At 58.3% G+C, this 21,760-nt stretch overlaps 1 protein-coding gene across 1 annotated transcript in view; it reads left to right on the top strand.

The window, feature by feature from the left end:
* LOC132814159 (glutamate receptor ionotropic, kainate 5-like) overlaps positions 1-21,760 on the top strand; it is a gene marked incomplete at its 5' end in the record, with an annotated part of 213,189 nt that overhangs the window by 106,370 nt on the left and 85,059 nt on the right. The window contains one exon of the mRNA XM_060823401.1: positions 8,255-8,480. Coding sequence (XP_060679384.1) covers positions 8,255-8,480 — 226 coding nt within the window. The remainder of the gene's footprint in view (positions 1-8,254; positions 8,481-21,760) is intronic.

Raw genomic sequence — 21,760 nt, 5'->3', positions numbered from 1 at the left:
ACTAGGAGTACAGGACACTGGGAGTACGGGACACTGGGTGTCAGGGGCAGTGGGATTACGGGACATTGGGAGCAAGGGACACTGGGTGAATAGGTCACTGGGAGTATGGGACACTGGGAGTATGGGACACTGGGAGTATGTGACACAGGGAGTATGGGGCACTTGGATTATGGGAGACTGGGAGTATGGGGCACTGTGAGTATGGGATATTGGGATTATGGGACACTTGGAGTATGGGACACTGGGAATTTGGGACACTGGGAGTATGGGACACTGGGAGAATGGGACACTGGGAATTTGGGACACAGGGAGTATGGGACACTGGGAGTATGGGACACAAGGCGTATGGGACGCTAGGAGTATGGGACACTGGGAGACTGGGACACAAGGAGTATGGGACACAGGGAGTATGGGAGACTGGGAGTATGGGAGACTGGGAAATTAGGAATCTGGGAGTATGGGGCACTGGGAGTATGGGTTCCTGGGAGTATGGTACACTGGGAGTGTGGGGCACTGGGAATATGGGACACTGGGAGTAGGGGACACTGGGAGTCTGGGACACTGGGAGTAGGGGACACTGGGAGTATGGGACACTGGGGGTCTGGGACACTGGGTGTACGGGACACTGGGACTATGGGGCCCTGGGAGTATGGGACACTGGGAGTAAGGAGCCCTGGGAGTATGGGGCCCTTGGAGTATGGGACACTGGTAGTCTTGGATACGACGTGTATGGGACACTGGGGGTCTGGGATACCGGGAGTATGGGAGACTGGGAGACTGGGAGTATGGGGCACTGTGAGTATGGGATATTGGGAGTATGGGACACTGGGAGTATGGGACACTGGGAGTATGGGACACTAGGTGTACTGGACACTGGGAGACTGGGACACTGGGAGTATCGGGCACTGGGAGTAAGGGGCCTTGGAAGTATGGGACACTGAGAATTTGGGGCACTGGGAGTATGGGACACCGGGAGTACGGGATACCGGGAATATGGGACACTGGGAGAATGGGACACTGGGAGTATGGTACACTAGGTGTATTGCACACTGGGAGTATGGGACACTGGGAGTATGAGACACAGGGAGTATGGGACACTGGGATTATGGGACACTGGGATTATGGGACACTGGGAGTATGCGGCACTGGGAGTATGGGACACTGGGAGTATGGGACACTGGGAGCATGGGACACTGGGAGCATGGGACACTTGGAGTATGGGACACTTGGAGAATGGGATACTGGGAGTATGGGACACTAGGAGTATGGGACACTTGGAGTATGGGATTTTGGGATAATGGGACACTGGGAGTATGGGATAATGGGAGTATGGGACACTGGGAAATTGGGAAACCGGGAGTATGGGTCAGTGGGAGTAAGGGGCCTTGGAAGTATGGGACACTGGGAATTTGGGGCACTGGGAGTATGGGACACTGGGAGTATGGGACACTGGGAGACTGGAACACAGGGAGTATGGGATACTGGGAGTAAAGGGCCTTGGAAGTATGGGACACTGGGAGTATGGTACACTAGGTGTATTGCACACTGGGAGTATGGGACACTGGGAGTATGAGACACAGGGAGTATGGGACACTGGGATTATGGGACACTGGGATTATGGGACACTGGGAGTATGCGGCACTGGGAGTATGGGACACTGGGAGCATGGGACACTGGGAGCATGGGACACTTGGAGTATGGGACACTTGGAGAATGGGATACTGGGAGTATGGGACACTAGGAGTATGGGACACTTGGAGTATGGGATTTTGGGATAATGGGACACTGGGAGTATGGGATAATGGGAGTATGGGACACTGGGAAATTGGGAAACCGGGAGTATGGGTCAGTGGGAGTAAGGGGCCTTGGAAGTATGGGACACTGGGAATTTGGGGCACTGGGAGTATGGGACACTGGGAGTATGGGACACTGGGAGTATGGGACACTGGGAGACTGGAACACAGGGAGTATGGGATACTGGGAGTAAAGGGCCTTGGAAGTATGGGACACTGAGAATTTGGGGCACTGGGAGTATGGGACACTGGGAGTATGAGACAAGGGAGTATGGGACAGTGGGAGTATGAGACACTGGGATTATAGGACTCTGGGAGTATGGGACACTGGGAGTCTGGGACCGGAGGTGTATGGGACACTGGGTCTCTGGGATACCAGGAGTATGGGAGACTGGGAGTATGGGGCACTATGAGTATGGGATATTGGAATAATGGGACACTGGGAGTATGGGATAATGGGAGTATGGGAGACTGGGAAATTGGGAAACCGGGAGTATGGGTCAGTGGGAGTAAGGGGCCTTGGAAGTATGGGAAACCGGGAATATGGGACACTGGGAGTATGGGACACGAGGTGTATGGGACACTTGGGGTCTGGGATACCGGGAGTATGGGAGACTGGGAGTATGGGGCACTATGAGTATGGGATATTGGAATAATGGGACACTGGGAGTATGGGGCACAGGGAGTATGGGAGACTGGGAAATTGGGAAACCGGGAGTATGGGGCAGTGGGAGTAAGGGGCCTTGGAAGTATGGGACATTGGGAATTTGGGGCAATGTGAGTATGGGACTCCGGGAGTATGGGACATAGGGAGCATGAGATGCTAGGTGTATGGGACACTGGGAGTACAGGACACTGGGAGTATGGGACTCCAGGAATATGGGACACTGGGAATATGGGACACTGGGAAATTGGGTAACCGGGAGTATGGGGCACTGTGAGTAAGTGGTATTGGAAGTATGGGACACTGGGAATTTGGGGCACTGGGAGTATGGGACACCAGAAGTATGGGATACCTGGGAGTATGGGAGACTGGGAGTATGGAACACGAGGTGTATGGGACACTGGGGGTTTGGGATACCGGGAGTATGGGAGACTGGGAGTATGGGAGACGAGGTGTTTGGGACACTGGGAGTCTGGGAGATGGAGAGTATGGGCCACTGGGAGTAAGGAGCCCTGGGAGTATGGGACACTGGGAGTATGGGACACTGGGAGTATGGGATGCTAGGTTTATGGGACACTGGGAGTCTGGGACACAGGGAGTATCGGGACACTAGGAGTACAGGACACTGGGAGTACGGGACACTGGGTGTCAGGGGCAGTGGGATTACGGGACATTGGGAGCAAGGGACACTGGGTGAATAGGTCACTGGGAGTATGGGGCACTGTGAGTATGGGATATTGGGATTATGGGACACTTGGAGTATGGGACACTGGGAATTTGGGACACTGGGAGTATGGGACACTGGGAGAATGGGACACTGGGAGAATGGGACACTGGGAATTTGGGACACTTGGAGTATGGGACACTGGGTGTACGGGGCCCTGGGAGTATGGGACACTGGGAGTATGGGAGACTGGGAGTATGGGAGACTGGGAGTATGGGAGACTGGGAAATTAGGAATCTGGGAGTATGGGGCACTGGGAGTATGGGTTCCTGGGAGTATGGTACACTGGGAGTGTGGGGCACTGGGAATATGGGACACTGGGAGTAGGGGACACTGGGAGTCTGGGACATAGGGAGTATGGGACACTGGGAGTCTGGGAGATGGAGAGTATGGGCCACTGGGAGTAAGGAGCCCTGGGAGTATGGGACACTGGGAGTATGGGACACTGGGAGTATGGGGCACTGGGAGTATGGGACACTGGGAGACTGGGACACTGGGAGACTGGGACACTGGGATTATGGGACACTGGGGGTATGGGACACTGGGAGTACGTGACACTGGGAGTATGGGACACTGGGAGAGTGGGACACTGGGAATTTGGAACACAGGGAGTATGGGACACTGGGAGTATGGGACACAAGGCGTATGGGACGCTAGGAGTATGGGACACTTGGAGACTGGGACACAGGGAGTATGGGAGACTGGGAGTATGGGAGACTGGGAAATTAGGAATCCGGGAGTATGGGGCACTGGGAGTATGGGTTCCTGGGAGTATGGTACACCGGGAGTGTGGGGCACTGGGAATATGGGACACTGGGAGTAGGGGACACTGGGAGTCTGGGACATAGGGGTATGGGACACTGGGTGTACGGGACACTGGGGGTCTGGGACACTGGGAGTATGGGACACTGGGAGTAAGGAGCCCTGGGAGTATGGGGCCCTTGGAGTATGGGACACTGGTAGTCTTGGATACGACGTGTATGGGACACTGGGGGTCTGGGATACCAGGAGTATGGGAGACTGGGAGTAGGGGACACTGGGAGTCTGGGACATAGGGGTATGGGACACTGGGAGTATGGGGCACTGGGAGTATGGGACACTAGGTGTACTGGACACTGGGAGACTGGGACACTGGGAGTATCGGGCACTGCGAGTAAGGGGCCTTGGAAGTATGGGACACTGAGAATTTGGGGCACTGGGAGTATGGGACACCGGGAGTATGGGATACCGGGAATATGGGACACTGGGAGAATGGGACACTGGGAGTATGGTACACTAGGTGTATTGGACACTGGGAGTATGGGACACTGGGAGTATGAGACACAGGGAGTATGGGACACTGGGATTATGGGGCACTGGGAGTATGGGGCACTGGGAGTATGGGACACTGGGAGTATGGGATACTGGGAATATGGGGCCCTGGGAGTTTGGGACACTGGGAGTATGGGACACTGGGAGCATGGGACACATGGAGTATGAGACAATGGGTGTATGGGACACTGGGAAATTGGGAAACTGGGAGTATTGGGCACTGGGAGTAAGGGGCCTTGGAAGTATGGGACACTGAGAATTTGGGGCACTGGGAGTATGGGACACCGGGAGTATGGGATACTGGGAATATGGGGCCCTGGGAGTTTGGGACACTGGGAGTATGGGACACTGGGGGTCTGGGACACTGGGAGTAAGGAGCCCTGGGAGTATGGGGCCCTTGGAGTATGGGACGCTAGGTTTATGGGACACTGGGAGTCTGGGACACGGAATATCGGGACACTGGGAGTACGGGACATTGGGAGCAAGGGACACTGGGTGAATAGGTGACTGGGAGTATGGGGCACTGGGAGTATGGGACACCGGGAGTATGGGACACAGGGAGTATGGGTTCCTGGGAGTATGGTACACCGGGAGTGTGGGGCACTGGGAATATGGGACACTGGGAGTAGGGGACACCGGGAGTATGAGACACTGGGAGTATGGGATAATCGGAGTATGGGGCACTGGGAGTATGGGACACTGGGAGTATGGGCACTGGGAATATGGGACTCCGGGTGTATAGTACACCGGGAGTACGGAGCACTGGGTGTATGGGAACTGGGAGTACGGGGGAATGGGAGTATGGGGCACTGGGAGTATGGGACACTGGGATTATGGATCACTGGGAATATGGTACACTGGGAGTATGGGGCACTGGGAGTATGGGACTCTGGGAGTATGGGACACAGGGAGCATGGGACACTGGGAGTATAGGACACTGGGAGTATGGGACATGGGAGTACGTTGCACTGGGAGTATAGGACACTGGGAGTATGGGACACCATGCGTATGGTACACTGAGAATGTGGAGCAATGGGAGTATGGGACTCAAGGAGTATGGGACACTGAGAACATGGGACACCGGAAATATGGGACACTGGGAGTATGGGACACCAGGAGTATGGGACACCGGGAACATGGGACACAGGGAGTATGGGACACCGGGAACATGGGACACAGGGAGTATGGACACTGGGAGTATGGGACACCAGAAGCATGGGACACCAGGAGCATGGGACACGAGGAGTATGGGAAACTGGGAGTACGGGACATTGGGAGTAAGGGGCCTTGGGAGTATGGGACACAGGAGTATTTGACACTGGGAGTATGGGACACTGGGTGTCTGGGACACTGGGATTACGGGATAATGGGAGTGCGGGACACTGGGAGTATGGGACACTAGGTATATGGGACACTGGGAGTCTGGGACACCGGGAATACAGGACACTGGGAGTATGGGACACCGGGAGTGCGGGGACCTGGATGTAAGGGAAACTGGGAGTATGGGACACCGGGAGTACAGGACACTGCGAGTACAGGACACTGGGATTACGGGATAATGGGAGTGTGTGACACTGGACGTATGGGATACTGGGCGTCTGAGGCACTGGGAGTATGGAACACCGAGAGGGCGGGGCACTGGGAGGATGTCAGACTGGGAATATGGGACACCGGGAGTTTGGGGCACTGGGATTATGGGACAATGGGAGTACGGGACACTGGGTGTATGGGATACTGGGAGTATAGGGCACTGGGAGTATGGGACTCTGGGAGTATGGGACACAACGAGTTTGGGACACTTGGAGTATGGGGTCCTGAAAGTATGGGACACTGGGAGAACAGAACACTGGGAGTATGGAACAACAGGTGTATGGCACTCGGAATATGGGACACCGGGTGTATGGTACACCGGGAGTACAGGGCACTGGGAATATGGGACACTGGGTGTAGGGGACACTGGGAGTTCGGGACACTGGGAGTACAGGACACTGAGAGTATGGGACACTGGGAGTATGGGGTACTTGGTGTATGGGGTCCTGGGAGTAAGGGGCTCTGGGAATATGGGACACTGTGAGTGTGGGACACTAGGAGTAAGGGGCTCTGGGAGTTTGGGACACTAGGTGTCTGGTACACTGGGATTACGGGATAATGGGAGTGCGGGACACTGGGTGTATGGGATACTGGGAGTATAGGGCACTGGGAGTATGGGACCCTGGGAGTATGGGACACTGGGAGTTTGGGGCACTGGGAGTATGGGACACCGGGAGCATGGAGCACTGGGAGTATGGGACACTGGGAGTATGGGACACCGGGAGTACAGGACACTGCGAGTACGGGACACTGGGATTACGGGATAATGGGAGTGTGGGGCACTGGGTGTATGGGATACTGGGAGTATAGGGCACTGGGAGTATGGGACACTGGGAGTATGGGAGACTGGGAATATGGGACACCGGGAGTATGGAGCACTGGGAGTAAGGGGCCTTGGGAGTATGGGACACTGGGAGTTTGGGACATCAGGAGTATGGGACACTGGGAGTCTGGGACACTGGGAGTACAGTGCACTGGGAGTATGGGGCACTGGGAGTATGGGACACCGAGAGTATGGGACACTGGGAGTAAGGGGCCTTGGGAGTATTGGACGCTATGTGTATTGGACACTGAGAGTATGGGACACTGGGAGTATGGGACATTGGGAGTAAGGGGCTCTGGGAATATGGGACACTCGGAGTGTGGGACACCGTGCATATGGTACACCGAGAATGCGGGGCACTTGGAGTACTGGACACTGGGTGTATGGGATACTGGGAGTGTGGAAACTGGGAGTATGGGACACAGGGAGTATGGGACACAGGGAGTATGGGACACTGGGAGTATGGGTCACTGGGAGCATGGGACACGAGGAGTATAGGAGACTGGGAGTATGGGACTCAGGAGTATGTGACACAGGGAGTATGGGACACTGGGTGTCTGGGACACTGGGATTACGGGATAATGGGAGTGCGGGACACTGGGAGTATGGGACACTAGGTGTATGGGACACTGGGAGTCTGGGACACAGGGAGTATGGGACATTGGGAGTATGGGAGACTGGGAATATAGGACACATGGAATATGGGACACTGGGAGTATGAGAGACTGGGCATATGGGACACTGGGAGTATGGGACACTGGGAGTATGGGACACGGGAGTACAGGACACTGCGAGTACAGGACACTGGGATTACGGGATAATGGGAGTGTGTGACACTGGGTGTATGGGATACTGGGCGTCTGAGGCACTGGGAGTATGGAACACCGAGAGGGCGGGGCACTGGGAGGTTGGGAGACTGGGAATATGGGACACTGGGAGTATGGAGCACTGGGTGTCTGGGACACTGGGATTATGGGATAATGGGAGTGCGGGACACTGGGAGTATGGGTTCCTGGGAGTATGGTACACCGGAAGTGTGGGGCACTGGGAATATGGGACACTGGGAGAAGGGGACACTGGGAGTATGGGGCCCTGGGAGTATGGGACACCGGGAGTACAGGACACTGCGAGTACGGGACACTGTGATTACGGGACAATGGGAGTGTGGGACACTGGGTGTATGGGATACTGGGGGTCTAGGACACTGGGATTATGGGACGCTGGGAGTATGGGACACTGGGAGTGTGGGACATTGGGAGGATAGGACACTGGGAGGCTGGGACACCCGGAGTATGGGGCATTGGGTGCCCCGGGTCTAGCTAACAGTGTTTGGGATGTTTCCGTTGCAGAATTCCCGGTACCAGACGTACCAGCGGATGTGGAACTACATGTACTCGAAGCAGCCCAGTGTGTTTGTGAAGACCACAGAGGAGGGCATAGCCCGGGTGTTAAACTCCAAGTACGCCTTCCTGCTGGAGTCCACCATGAACGAGTACCACCGCAAACGCAACTGTAACCTGACCCAGATCGGGGGCCTCCTCGACACCAAGGGCTATGGCATCGGTATGCCCCTGGGTAGGTCACCCACCAACCTGCCCATTCACCCACCCACCCATTCACCCACCCACCCACCATCCACCCACCCACTTACTCACCCACCCATCTACCCACTCACCTCCCAGCTCCCTGTGTCCCAGCTCCCTGTATCCCAGCTCCCTGTGTATCCCAGCTCCCTGTATCCCAGCTCCCTGTGTATTCCAGCTCCTTGTGTCCCAGCTCCCTGTATCCCAGCTCCCTGTATCCCACCTCCCTGTGTGTCCCAGCCCCCTGTATCCCAGCTCCTTGTATCCCAGCTCCCTGTGTCCAAGCTCCCTTTGTGTCCCAGCTCCCTGTATCCCAGCCCCCTGTGTATCCCAGCCCCCTGTGTATCCCAGCTCCCTGTGTCCCAGCTCCCTGTATCCCAGCCCCCTGTGTATCCCAGCCCCCTGTGTATCCCAGCCCCCTGTGTATCCCAGCTCCCTGTGTCCCAGCTCCCTGGATCACAAATCCCTGTATCCCACCTCCCTGTGTGTCCCAGCTCCCTGTATCCCAGCTCCCTGTATCCCAGCTCCCTGTGTCCCAGCACCCTGTGTGTCCCAACTCCCTGTGTATCCCAGCACCCTGTGTATCCCAGCTCGCTGTGTATCCCAGCTCCCTGTGTCCCAGCTCCCTATGTATCCCAGCTCCCTGTGTCCCAGCTCGCTGTGTATCCCAGCTCCCTGTATCCCAACTCCCTGTGTATCCCAGCTCCCCATATCCCAGCACCCTGTATCCCAGGTCCCTGTGTATCCCAGCTCCCTGTATCCCAGCTCGCTGTATCACAGCTCCCTGTGTCCCAGCTCCCTGTATCCCAGCTCCCTATGTATCCCAGCTCCATGTATCCCAGCTCCCTGTGTATCCCAGCTCCCTGTGTCCCAGCTCGCTGTATCCCAGCACCATGCATCCCAGCTCCCAGAGTATCCATACTCCTTGTATCCCAGTTTCCTGTGTCCCAGCTCCCTGTATCCCAGCACCCTGTGTCCCAGCTCCCTGTGTCCCAGTTCCCTATGTATCCCAGCTCCCTGTGTCCCAGCTCCCTGTATCCCAGCTCCCTGTGTATCCCAACTCCTTGTATCCCAGCTCCCTGTGTCCCAGCTCGCTGTATCCCAGCACCATGCATCCCAGCTCCCAGAGTATCCATACTCCTTGTATCCCAGTTTCCTGTGTCCCAGCTCCCTGTATCCCAGCTCCCTATGTATCCCAGCTCCCTGTGTCCCAGCTCCCTGTATCCCAGCTCCCTGTATCCCAGCTCCCTGTGTATCCCAACTCCTTGTATCCCAGCTCCCTGTGTCCCAGCTCGCTGCATCCCAGCACCATGCATCCCAGCTCCCAGAGTATCCATACTCCTTGTATCCTAGTTTCCTGTGTCCCAACTCCCTGTATCCCAGCACCCTGTGTCCCAGCTCCCTGTGTTCCAGTTCCCGGTGTGTCCCAGCTCCCTGTGTCCCAGCTCCTTGTATCCCAGCTCCCTGTGTATCCTAGCTCCCTGTGTATCCCAGCTCCCTGTATCCCAGCTCCCTGTATCCGAGCTCCCTGTGTCCCAGCTCCCTGTGTATCCCAGCACCATGTATCCCAGCTCCGTATATCCCAGCTCCCTGTGTGTTCCAGCTCCCTCTATCCCAGCTCCCTGTGTATCCCAGCTCCCTGTGTCCCAGCTCCCTGTGTCGTAGCTCCCTGTGTATCCCAGCTCCCTGTGTATCCCAGCTCCCTGTGTCCCAGGTCCCTGTATCCCAGCTCCCTGTGTATCCCAGCTCCCTGTATCCCAGCTCCCTGTATCCCAGCTCCCTGTAGCCCCGCTCCCTGTGTATCCCAGCTCCCTCTGTCCCAGCTGCCTGTATCCCAGTTCCCTGTATCCCAGCTCCCTGTGTCCCAGCTCCCTGTATCCCAGCTCGCTGTGTCCCAGCTCCCTGTGTCCCAGCTCCCTGTATCCCAGCTCCCTGTGTCCCAGCTCCCTGTCTATCCCACCTCCCTGTGTCCCAGCTCCCTGTATCCCAGCACCCTGAGTGCCAGCTCCCTGTGTCCCAGTTCCCTGTGTGTCCCAGCTCCCTGTGTCCAGCTCCTTGTATCCCAGCTCCCTGTGTATCCCAGCTCCCTGTGTCCCAGCTGCCTGTATCCCAGCTCCCTGTGTATCCCAGCTCCCTGTATCCCAGCTCCCTGTATCCCAGCTCACTGTGTATCCTAGCTCCCTGTGTATCCCAGCTCCCTGTATCCCAGCTCCCTGTATCCGAGCTCCCTGTGTCCCAGCTCCCTGTGTATCCCAGCTCCCTGTATCCCAGCTCCCTGTATCCCAGCTCCCTGTAGCCCAGCTCCTTGTGTATCCCAGCTCACTGTGTCCGAGCTCCCTGTATCCCAGCCCACTGTATCCAGCTCCCCGTGTACCCCCGCTCCCTGTGTACCCCAGCTCCCTCTGTCCCAGCACCCTGTATCCCAGCTCCCTGTGAACCAGCTCCCTGTGTGTCCCAGCTCCCTGTGTCCCAGCTCACTGTGTCCCAGCTCCCTGCCACCCAGCTCCCTGTGTCCCAGCTCCCTGTATCTCAGCTCCCACTGTCCCAGCTCCCTGTATCCCAGCTCCCTGTGTCCCAGCTCCCTGTATCCCAGCTCCCTGTGTCCCAGATCCCTGTATCCCAGCTCCCTGTATCCCAGCCACCTGTGTCCCAGCTCCCTGTATCCCAGATCCCTGTATCCCAGCTCCCTGTGTATCCCAGATCCCTGTGTCCCAGGTCCCTGTATCCCAGCTCCCTGTATTCCAGCTCCCTGTGTCCCATCTCCCTGCATCCCAGCTCCCTGTGTCCCAGGTCCCTGTAACCCAGCTCCCTGTATCCCAGCTCCCTGTGTCCCAGCTCCCTGTATCTCAGCTCCCTGTGTCCCAGCTCCCTGTATCCCAGCTGTCTGTGTATCCCAGCTCCCTGTATCCCAGCTCCCTGTGTCCCAGCTCCCTGTGTATCCCAGCTCCCTGTATCCCAGCTCCCTGTATCCCAGTTCCCTGTAGCCCAGCTCCCTGTGTAGGCCCGCTCCCTGTGTATCCCAGCTCCCTCTGTCCCAGCTCCCTGTATCTAAGCTCCCTGTAACCCAGCTCCCTGTGTGTCCCAGCTCCCTGTGACCCATCTCCATGTATCCCAGCTCCCTGTGTCCCAACTCCCTGTATCCCAGCTCCCTGTGTTCCAGCTCCCTGTGTATCCCAGCTCCCTGTATCCCAGCTCGCTGTGTATCCCAGCTCCCTGTGTCCCAGCTCCCTACGTATCCCAGCTCTCTGTGTCCCAGCTCCCTGTATGTCCCAGCTCCCTGTGTATCCCAGCTCCATGTATCCCAGCTCCCTGTATCCCAGCTCTCTGTGTATCCCAGCTCCCTGTATCCCAGCTCCCTGTGTATCCCAGCTCGCTGTGTCCAAGCTCCCTGTATCCCAGCTCCTTGTCTATCCCAGCTCCCTGTATCCGAGCTCCCTGTGTCCCAGCAACCTGTGTGTCCCAGCTCCCTGTGTCCCAGCTCCCTGTGTCCCAGCTCCCTGTATCCCAGCCCCCTGTGTCCCAGCTCCCTGTGTATCACAGCTCCCTGTATCCCAGCTGACTGTATCCCAGCTCCCTGTGTACCCCCGCTCCCTGTGTATGCCAGCTCCCTCTGTCCCAGCTCCCTGTATCCCAGCTCCCTGTGTGTCCAAGCTCCCTGTGTCCCATCTCCCTCTATCCCAGCTCCGTGTATCCCAGCTCTCTGTGTATCCCAGCTACCTGTGTTCCAGGTCCCTGTGTATCCCAGCTCCCTGTATCCCAGCTCCCTGTGTATCCCAGCTCCCTGTATCCCAGCTCCCTGTATCCCAGCTCCCTGTGGCCCAGCTCCCTGTGTCCCAGATCCCTGTATCCCAGCCACCTGTGTCCCAGCTCCCTGTATCCCAGATCCCTGTATCCCAGCTCCCTGTGTATCCCAGCTCCCTGTGTCCCAGGTCCCTGTATCCCAGCTCCCTGTATTCCAGCTCCCTGTGTCCCATCTCCCTGCATCCCGGCTCCCTGTGTCCCAGGTCCCTGTATCCCAGCTCCCTGTATTCCAGCTCCCTATGTCCCATCTCCCTGCGTCCCAGCTCCCTGTGTCCCAGGTCCCTGTAACCCAGCTCCCTGTATCCCAGCTCCCTGTCCCAGCTCCCTGTATCTCAGCTCCCTGTATCCCAGCTCCCTGTATCCCAGCTCCGTGTATCCCAGCTCTCTGTGTATCCCAGCTACCTGTGTTCCAGGTCCCTGTGTATCCCAGCTCCCTGTATCCCAGCTCCCTGTGTATCCCAGCTCCCTGTATCCCAGCTGTCCGTGTATCCCAGCTCCCTGTATCCCAGCTCCCTGTGTCCCAGCACCCTGTGTATCCCAGCTCTCTGTGTATCCCAGCTCCCTGTGTATCCCAGCTTCCTGAATCCCAGTTCCCTGTATCCCAGCTCGCTGTGTATCCCAGCTCCCTGTGTCCCAGCTCCCTATGTATCCCAGCTCCCTGTGTCCCAGCTCCCTGTGTGTCCCAGCTCCCTGTGTGTCCCAGCACTCTGTGTATCCCAGCTCCCTGTGTGCCAGCTCTCTGTGTATCCCAGCTCCATGTATCCCAGCTCCGTGTATCCCAGCTCTCTGTGTATCCCAGCTCCCTGTATCCCAGCTCCCTGTGTATCCCAGCTCCCTGTGTCCAAGCTCCCTGTATCCCAGCTCCCTGTCTATCCCAGCTCCCTGTGTATCCCAGCTCCCTGCGTCCCACCTCCCTGCGTCCCATCCCCCTGTATTCCAGCTCCCTGTATCCCAGCTCCCTGTGTATCCCAGCTCCCTGTGTCCCAGTTCCCTGTGTCGTAGCTCCCTGTGTATCCCAGCTCCCTGTGTATCCCAGCTCCCTGTGTCTCAGCTCCCTGTATCCCAGCTCCCTGTGTATCCCAGCTCCCTGTGTATCCCAGCTCCCTGTATCCCAGCTCCCTGTAGCCCAGCTCCTTGTGTATCCCAGCTCGCTGTGTCCGAGCTCCCTGTATCCCAGCCCCCTGTATCCAGCTCCCCGTGTACCCCCGCTCCCTGTGTATCCCAGCTCCCTCTGTCCAAGCTCCCTGTATCCCAGTTCCCTGTATCCCAGCTCCCTGTGTCCCAGCTCCCTGTGTCCCAACTCCCTGTATCCCAGCTCCCTGTGTCCCAGCTCCCTGTATTCCAGCTCCCTGTATCCCAGCTCCCTGTGTATCCCAACTCCTTGTATCCCGGCTCCCTGTGTCCCAGCTCGCTGTATCCCAGCACCATGCATCCCAGCTCCCAGAGTATCCATACTCCTTGTATCCCAGTTCCCTGTATCCCAGCTCCCTGTGTCCCAGCTCCCTGTGTCACAACTCCCTGTATCCCAGCTCCCTGTGTCCCAGCTCCCTGTATCCCAGCTCGCTGTGTATCCCAGCTCCCTGATGCCCAGCTCCCTATGTCCCAGCTCCCTGTGTATCCCAGAACTCTGTATCCCAGCTCCCTGTATCCCAGCTCCGTGTATCCCAGCTCCCTGTGTATCCCAGCTCCCTGTATTCGATCTCACTGTGTATCCCAGCTCGCTGTGTCTGCGCTCCCTGTGTATCCCAGCTCCCTCTGTCCCAGCTCCCTGTATCCCAGCTCCCTGTGTATCCCAGCTCCCTGTGTCCCAGCTCCCTGTGTATCCCAGCTCCCTCTGTCCCAGCTCCCTGTATCCCAGCTCCCTGTGTGTCCCAGCGCCATGTGTGTCCCAGCTCCCTGTGTATACCAGCTCCCTGTATCCCAGCTCCCTGTGTATCCCAGATCCCTGTATCCCAGCTCCATGTGTCCGAGCATACTGTATCCCAGCCCCCTGTGTATCCCAGCTCCCTGTGTCCCAGCTCCCTGCATCCCAGCTCCCTGTATATCCCAGCTCTCTGTATCCCAGCTCCCTGTGTCCGAGCACCCTGTATCCCAGCTCCCTGTGTATCCCAGCTCCCTGTTTCCCAGCTCCCAGTGTCCCTGCTCGCTGTGTATCCCAGCTCACTGGATCCCAGCTCCCTGCATCCCAACTCCCTGTGTATCCCAGCTCCCTGTATCCTAGCTCCCTGTGTAGCCCAGCTCGCTGTGTCCGAGCTCCCTGTATACCAGCTGCTGTGTATCCCAGCTCCCTATGTATCCCATCTCCCTGTATCCCCGCCCCGTGTATCCCAGCTCTCTGTGTATCCCAGCTCCCTGTGTATCCCAGCTTCCTGTATCCCAGTTCCCTGTATCCCAGCTCGCTGTGTATCCCAGCTCCCTGTGTCCCAGCTCCCTATGTATCCCAGCTCCCTGTGTTCCAGCTCCCTGTGTGTCCCAGCTCCCTGTGTGTCCCAGCACTCTGTGTATCCCAGCTCCCTGTGTGCCAGCTCTCTGTGTATCCCAGCTCCATGTATCCCAGCTCCGTGTATCCCAGCTCCCTGTGTATCCCAGCTCCCTGTATCCCAGCTCCCTGTGTATCCCAGCTCACTGTGTCCAAGCTCCCGGTATCCCAGCTCCCTGTCTATCCCAGCTCCCTGTGTATCCCAGCTCCCTGCGTCCCACCTCCCTGCGTCCCATCCCCCTGTATTCCAGCTCCCTGTATCCCAGCTCCCTGTGTATCCCAGCTCCCTGTGTCCCAGCTCCCTGTGTCGTAGCTCCCTGTGTATCCCAGCTCCCTGTCTATCCCAGCTCCCTGTGTATCCCAGCTCCCTGCGTCCCACCTCCCTGCGTCCCATCCCCCTGTATTCCAGCTCCCTGTATCCCAGCTCCCTGTGTATCCCAGCTCCCTGTGTCTCAGCTCCCTGTATCCCAGCTCCCTGTGTATCCCAGCTCCCTGTATCCCAGCTCCCTGTATCCCAGCTCCTTGTGTATCCCAGCTCGCTGTGTCCGAGCTCCCTGTATCCCAGCCCCCTGTATCCAGCTCCCCGTGTACCCCCACTCCCTGTGTATCCCAGCTCCCTCTGTCCAAGCTCCCTGTATCCCAGTTCCCTGTATCCCAGCTCCCTGTGTCCCAGCTCCCTGTGTCCCAACTCCCTGTATCCCAGCTCCCTGTGTCCCAGCTCCCTGTGTGTCCCAGCTCCCTGTGTCCCAGCCCCGTGTATCCCAGCTCTCTGTGTATCCCAGCTCCCAGGGTCCCAGCTCCCTATGTATCCCAGCTCCCTGTGTCCCAGCTCCCTGTGTATCCCAGCTCCATGTATCCCAGCTCCGTATATCCCAGCTCTCTGTGTGTTCCAGCTCCCTCTATCCCAGCTCCCTGTGTATCCCAGCTCCCTCTGTCCCAGCTCCCTGTGTCGCAGCTCCCTGTGTATCCCAGCTCCCTGTGTATCCCAGCTCCCTGTGTCCCAGCTCCCTGTATCCCAGCTCGCTGTGTCCCAGCTCCCTGTGTCCCAGCTCCCTGTATCCCAGCTCCCTGTAGCCCCGCTCCCTGTGTATCCCAGCTCACTCTGTCCCAGCTCCCTGCATCCCAGCTCCCTGTGTCCCAGCTCCCTGTCTATCCCACCTCCCTGTGTCCCAGCTCCCTGTATCCCAGCACCCTGAGTGCCAGCTCCCTGTGTCCCAGTTCCCTGTGTGTCCCAGCTCCCTGTGTCCAGCTCCTTGTATCCCAGCTCCCTGTGTATCCCAGCTCCCTGTGTCCCAGCTGCCTGTATCCCAGCTCCCTGTGTATCCCAGCTCCCTGTATCCCAGCTCCCTGTATCCCAGCTCACTGTGTATCCTAGCTCCCTGTGTATCCCAGCTCCCTGTATCCCAGCTCCCTGTATCCGAGCTCCCTGTGTCCCAGCTCCCTGTGTATCCCAGCTCCCTGTATCCCAGCTCCCTGTATCCCAGCTCCCTGTAGCCCAGCTCCTTGTGTATCCCAGCTCACTGTGTCCGAGCTCCCTGTATCCCAGCTCCCTGTGAACCAGCTCCCTGTGTACCCCAGCTCCCTCTGTCCCAGCACCCTGTATCCCAGCTCCCTGTGAACCAGCTCCCTGTGTGTCCCAGCTCCCTGTGTCCCAGCTCACTGTGTCCCAGCTCCCTGCCACCCAGCTCCCTGTGTCCCAGCTCCCTGTATCTCAGCTCCCACTGTCCCAGCTCCCTGTATCCCAGCTCCCTGTGTCCCAGCTCCCTGTATCCCAGCTCCCTGTGTCCCAGATCCCTGTATCCCAGCCACCTGTGTCCCAGCTCCCTGTATCCCAGATCCCTGTATCCCAGCTCCCTGTGTATCCCAGCTCCCTGTGTCCCAGGTCCCTGTATCCCAGCTCCCTGTATTCCAGCTCCCTGTGTCCCATCTCCCTGCATCCCAGCTCCCTGTGTCCCAGGTCCCTGTAACCCAGCTCCCTGTATCCCAGCTCCCTGTGTCCCAGCTCCCTGTATCTCAGCTCCCTGTGTCCCAGCTCCCTGTATCCCAGCTGTCTGTGTATCCCAGCTCCCTGTATCCCAGCTCCCTGTGTCCCAGCTCCCTGTGTATCCCAGCTCCCTGTATCCCAGCTCCCTGTATCCCAGTTCCCTGTAGCCCAGCTCCCTGTGTAGGCCCGCTCCCTGTGTATCCCAGCTCCCTGTGTCCCAGCTCCCTGTGACCCATCTCCCTGTATCCCAGCTCCCTGTGTCCCAACTCCCTGTATCCCAGCTCCCTGTGTTCCAGCTCCCTGTGTATCCCAGCTCCCTGTATCCCAGCTCGCTGTGTATCCCAGCTCCCTGTGTCCCAGCTCCCTGTACCCCAGCTCCCTGTCTATCCCCGCTCCCTGTATCCCAGCTCCCTGTATCCCAGATCCCTATGTCCCAGCTCCCTGTATCCCAGCTCCCTGTGTATCCCAGCTCCCTGTGTCCCAGCTCCCTGTATCCCAGCTCCCTGTGTATCTCAGTTCCCTGTGTATCCCAGCTCCCTGCACCCCAGCTCCCTGTCTATCCCCGCTCCCTGTGTATCCCAGCTCCCTGTATCCCAGCTCCCTGTGTATCCCAGCTCCCTTTGTCCCAGCTCCCTCTGCATCCCAACTCCCTGTGTATCCCAGCTCCCTGTATCCCATCCCCCTGGTGTCCCAGCTCCCTGTGTATCCTAGCTCCCTGTATCCCAGCTCCCTGTATCCCATCTCCCTGTGTATCCAAGCTCCCTGTCTCCCATCTCCCTGTATCCCAGTTCCCTGTGTCCCAGCTCCCTGTATCCCAGCCCCCTGTGTCCCAGCTCCCTGTGTATCCCAGCTCCCTGTGTCCCAGCTCCCTGTATCCCAGCTCCCTGTATCCCAGGTCTCTGTGTATCCCAGCTCCCTGTATCCCACCTCCCTGTGTATCCCAGCTCCCTGTGTCTCAGCTCCCTGTGTATCCCAGCTCCCTGTATCCCAGCTTCCTGTGTATTCCAGTTCCCTGTATCCTGGCTCTCTATGTATCCCAGCTCCGTGTATCCCAGCTCCCTGTATCCCAGCTCCCTGTGTCCCAGTTCCCTGTGTATCCCAGCTCCCTGTCTATCCCCGCTCCCTGTATCCCAGCTCCCTGTATCCCAGATCCCTGTGTCCCAGCTCCATGTGTATCCCAGCTCTCTGTGTATCCCAGCTCCCTGTGTCCCAGCTCCCAAGTGTATCCAGCTCCCTGTATCCCAGCTCCCTGTGTCCCAGCTCCCTGTATATCCCAGCTCCCTGTATCCCAGCTCCCTGTATTCCACCTCCCTGTGTATCCCAACGCCCTGTATTCCAGCTCCCTGTATCCCAGCTCCCAGTGTCCCAGCTCCCTGTTCGCCAGCTCCCTGTGTATCTCAGCTCGCTGTGTCCCAACTCCCTGTGTATCCCAGCTCCCTGTGTATCTCAGCTCGCTGTGTCCCAACTCCCTGTGTATCCCAGCTCCCTCTATTCCAGCTCCCTGTGTATCCCAGCTCCCTGTATCCCAGCTCCCTGTTTCTCAGTTCCCTGTATCCCAGCTCCCTGTATCCCAGCTCCCTGTGTATCCCAGCTCCCTGTGTCCCTGCTCCCTGTGTATCCCAGCTCCCTGTATCCCAGCTAGCTGTATCCCAGCTCCCTGTGTCCCCGCTCCAAGTATTCCAACTCCCTGTGTCCCAGCTCCCTGTGTCCCTGCTCCCTGTGTATCCCAGCTCCCTGTTTACCAGCTCCCTGTGTATTCCAGTTCCCCGTATCCTAGCTCCCTGTGTATACCAGCTCCCTGTATCCCAGCTCCCTGTATCCCAGCTCCCTGTGTCCCAGCTCCCTGTATCCCAGCTCCCTGTATCCCAGCTCCCTGTGTCTTCCAGTTCCCTGTATCCTAGCTCCCTGTGAATCCCAGCTCCCTGTGTCCCAGCTCCCTGTATTCCTGTTCCCTGTGTCCCAGCTCCCTGTAACCCAGCTCCCTGTCTATCCCCGCTCCCTGTATCCCAGCACCCTGTATCCCAGCTCCCTGTATCACAGATCCCTATGTCCCAGCTCCCTGTATCCCAGCTCCCTGTGTATCTCAGTTCCCTGTGTATCCCAGCTCCCTGTATCCCAACTCCCTGTATCCCAGCTCCCGGTGTATCCCAGCTCCCTGTGTATCCTAGCTCCCTGTGTCCCAGCACCCTGTGTATCCCAGATCCCTGTGTATCCCATCTCCCTGTATCCCAGCTCCCTGCGACCCAGCTCCCTGTATCCCAGCTCCCTGTGTATCCCAGCTCCCAATTGTATCTCAGCTCCCTGTATTCCAGCTCCCTGTGTATCCCAGCTCCCTCTATCCCAGCACCCTTTGTCCCGGCTCCCTGTATCCCAGCTCCCTGTGTATCCCAGCTCCCTGTATCCCAGCTAGCTGTATCCCAGCTCCCTGTGTCCCCGCTCCAAGTATTCCAACTCCCTGTGTCCCAGCTCCCTGTATCCCAGCTCCCTGTGTATCCCAGCTCCCAATTGTATCTCAGCTCCTTGTATCCCAGCTCCCTGTGTATCCCAGCTCCCTCTATCCCAGCACCCTGTGTCCCGGCTCCCTGTATCCCAGCTCCCTGTGTATCCCAGCTCCCTGTATCCGAGCTCCCTGTGTATCCGAGCTCCCTCTGTATCCCGGCTCCCTGTGTATCCCAGCTCCCTGTATCCCAGCTCCTGTACGTCTCGGCTCCCTGTGTCCCAGCTCCCCGTTTCCCAGCTCCCTGTGCATCCCAGCTCCCTTTGTCCCAGCTCCCTCTGTATCCCAACTCCCTGTGCATCCCCGCTCCCTGTGTCCCAGCTCCCTGTATCCCCGCTCCCTGTGTCCAAGCTCCCCCTGTCCTAGCTCCCTGTATCCCATCTCCCTGTGTATCCAAGCTCCCTGTATCCCAGCCCCCTGTGTCCCAGCTCCCTGTGTATCCCAGCTCCCTGTGTCCCAGCTCCCAAGTGTATCCAGCTCCCTGTATCCCAGCTCCCTGTGTCCCAGCTCCCTGTGTATCCCAGCTCCCTGTATCCCACCTCCCTGTGTATCCCAACGCCCTGTATTCCAGCTCCCTGTATCCCAGCTCCCTGTGTCCCAGCTCCCTGTTCGCCAGCTCCCTGTGTATCTCAGCTCCCTGTGTCCCAGCTCCCTGTGTATCCCAGCTCCCTGTATCCTAGCTCCCTGTGTATCCCAGCTCCCTGTGACCCAGCTCCCTGCACCCCAGCTCCCTGTCTATCCCCGCTCCCTGTGTATCCCAGCTCCCTGTATCCCAGCTCCCTGTGTATCCCAGCTCCCTGTGTCCCAGCTCCCGGTATCCCAGCTCCCTGTGTATCGCAGCTCGCTGTGTCCCAGCTCCCTGCATCCCAGCTCCCTGTATCCCAGCTCCCTGTATCCCAGTTCCCTATATCACAGCACCCTGTATCCCAGCTCCCTGTATCCCAGCTCCCTGTATCACAGCTCCTGGTATCCCAGCTCCCTGTGTCCCAGCACCCTGTATGTTCCATCTCCCTGTATCCCAGCTCCCTGTATCCCAGCCACCTCTATCCCACATCCCTGTGTCCCTGTTGCCTGCATCTCAGCTCCCTATATCCCAGCTCCCTGTACTCCAGCTCCCAGTATTCCAGCTCCAGGTATCCCAGCTCCCAGTATCCCAGCTCCCTGTGTATCACAGCTCCCTGTGTCCCAGCTCCCTGTATCCCAGCTCCCTGTGTATCCCAGCTCCCTGTGTCCCAGCTCCCTGTTTATCCCAGCTCCCTGTATCCCAGCTCCCTGTGTCTTCCAGTTCCCTGTATCCTAGCTCCCTGTGTATCCCAGCTCCCTGTGTCCCAGCGCCCTGTATCCCAGCTCCCTGTACCCCAGCTCCCTGTCTATCCCCGCTCCCTGTATCCCAGCTCCCTGTATCCCAGATCCCTATGTCCCAGCTCCCTGCATCCCAGCTCCCTGCGTATCCCAGCTCCCTGTGTCCCAGCTCCCTGTATCCCAGCTCCCTGTGTATCTCAGTTCCCTGTGTACCCAGCTCCCTGCACCCCAGCTCCCTGTCTATCCCCGCTCCCTGTGTATCCCAGCTCCCTGTATCCCAGCTCCCTGTGTATCCCAGCTCCCTTTGTCCCAGCTCCCTCTGTATCCCAACTCCCTGTGTATCCCAGCTCCCTGTATCCCATCCCCCTGGTGTCCCAGCTCCCTGTGTATCCTAGCTCCCTGTATCTCAGCTCCCTGTTTCCCAGCTCCCTGTGTATCCCAGCTCCCTGTGTCCCAGCTCCCGGTATCCCAGCTCCCTGTGTATCGCAGCTCGCTGTGTCCCAGCTCCCTGCATCCCAGCTCCCTGTATCCCAGCTCCCTGTATCCCAGTTCCCTATATCACAGCACCCTGTATCCCAGCTCCCTGTATCCCAGCTCCCTGTATCACAGCTCCTGGTATCCCAGCTCCCTGTGTCCCAGCACCCTGTATGTTCCATCTCCCTGTATCCCAGCTCCCTGTATCCCAGCCACCTCTATCCCACATCCCTGTGTCCCTGTTGCCTGCATCTCAGCTCCCTATATCCCAGCTCCCTGTACTCCAGCTCCCAGTATTCCAGCTCCAGGTATCCCAGCTCCCAGTATCCCAGCTCCCTGTGTATCCCAGCTCCCTGTGTCCCAGCTCCCTGTATCCCAGCTCCCTGTGTATCCCAGCTCCCTGTGTCCCAGCTCCCTGTTTATCCCAGCTCCCTGTATCCCAGCTCCCTGTGTCTTCCAGTTCCCTGTATCCTAGCTCCCTGTGTATCCCAGCTCCCTGTGTCCCAGCGCCCTGTATCCCAGCTCCCTGTGTCCCAGCTCCCTGTACCCCAGCTCCCTGTCTATCCCCGCTCCCTGTATCCCAGCTCCCTGTATCCCAGATCCCTATGTCCCAGCTCCCTGCATCCCAGCTCCCTGCGTATCCCAGCTCCCTGTGTCCCAGCTCCCTGTATCCCAGCTCCCTGTGTATCTCAGTTCCCTGTGTACCCAGCTCCCTGCACCCCAGCTCCCTGTCTA

This window comes from Hemiscyllium ocellatum, unplaced genomic scaffold, assembly GCF_020745735.1.
Source record: "Hemiscyllium ocellatum isolate sHemOce1 unplaced genomic scaffold, sHemOce1.pat.X.cur. scaffold_701_pat_ctg1, whole genome shotgun sequence".
Classification (NCBI taxonomy): Eukaryota; Metazoa; Chordata; class Chondrichthyes; order Orectolobiformes; family Hemiscylliidae; genus Hemiscyllium; species Hemiscyllium ocellatum.
Note: the sequence above shows the minus strand (reverse complement) of the source record. Positions and strands in the feature narration are given on the sequence as shown.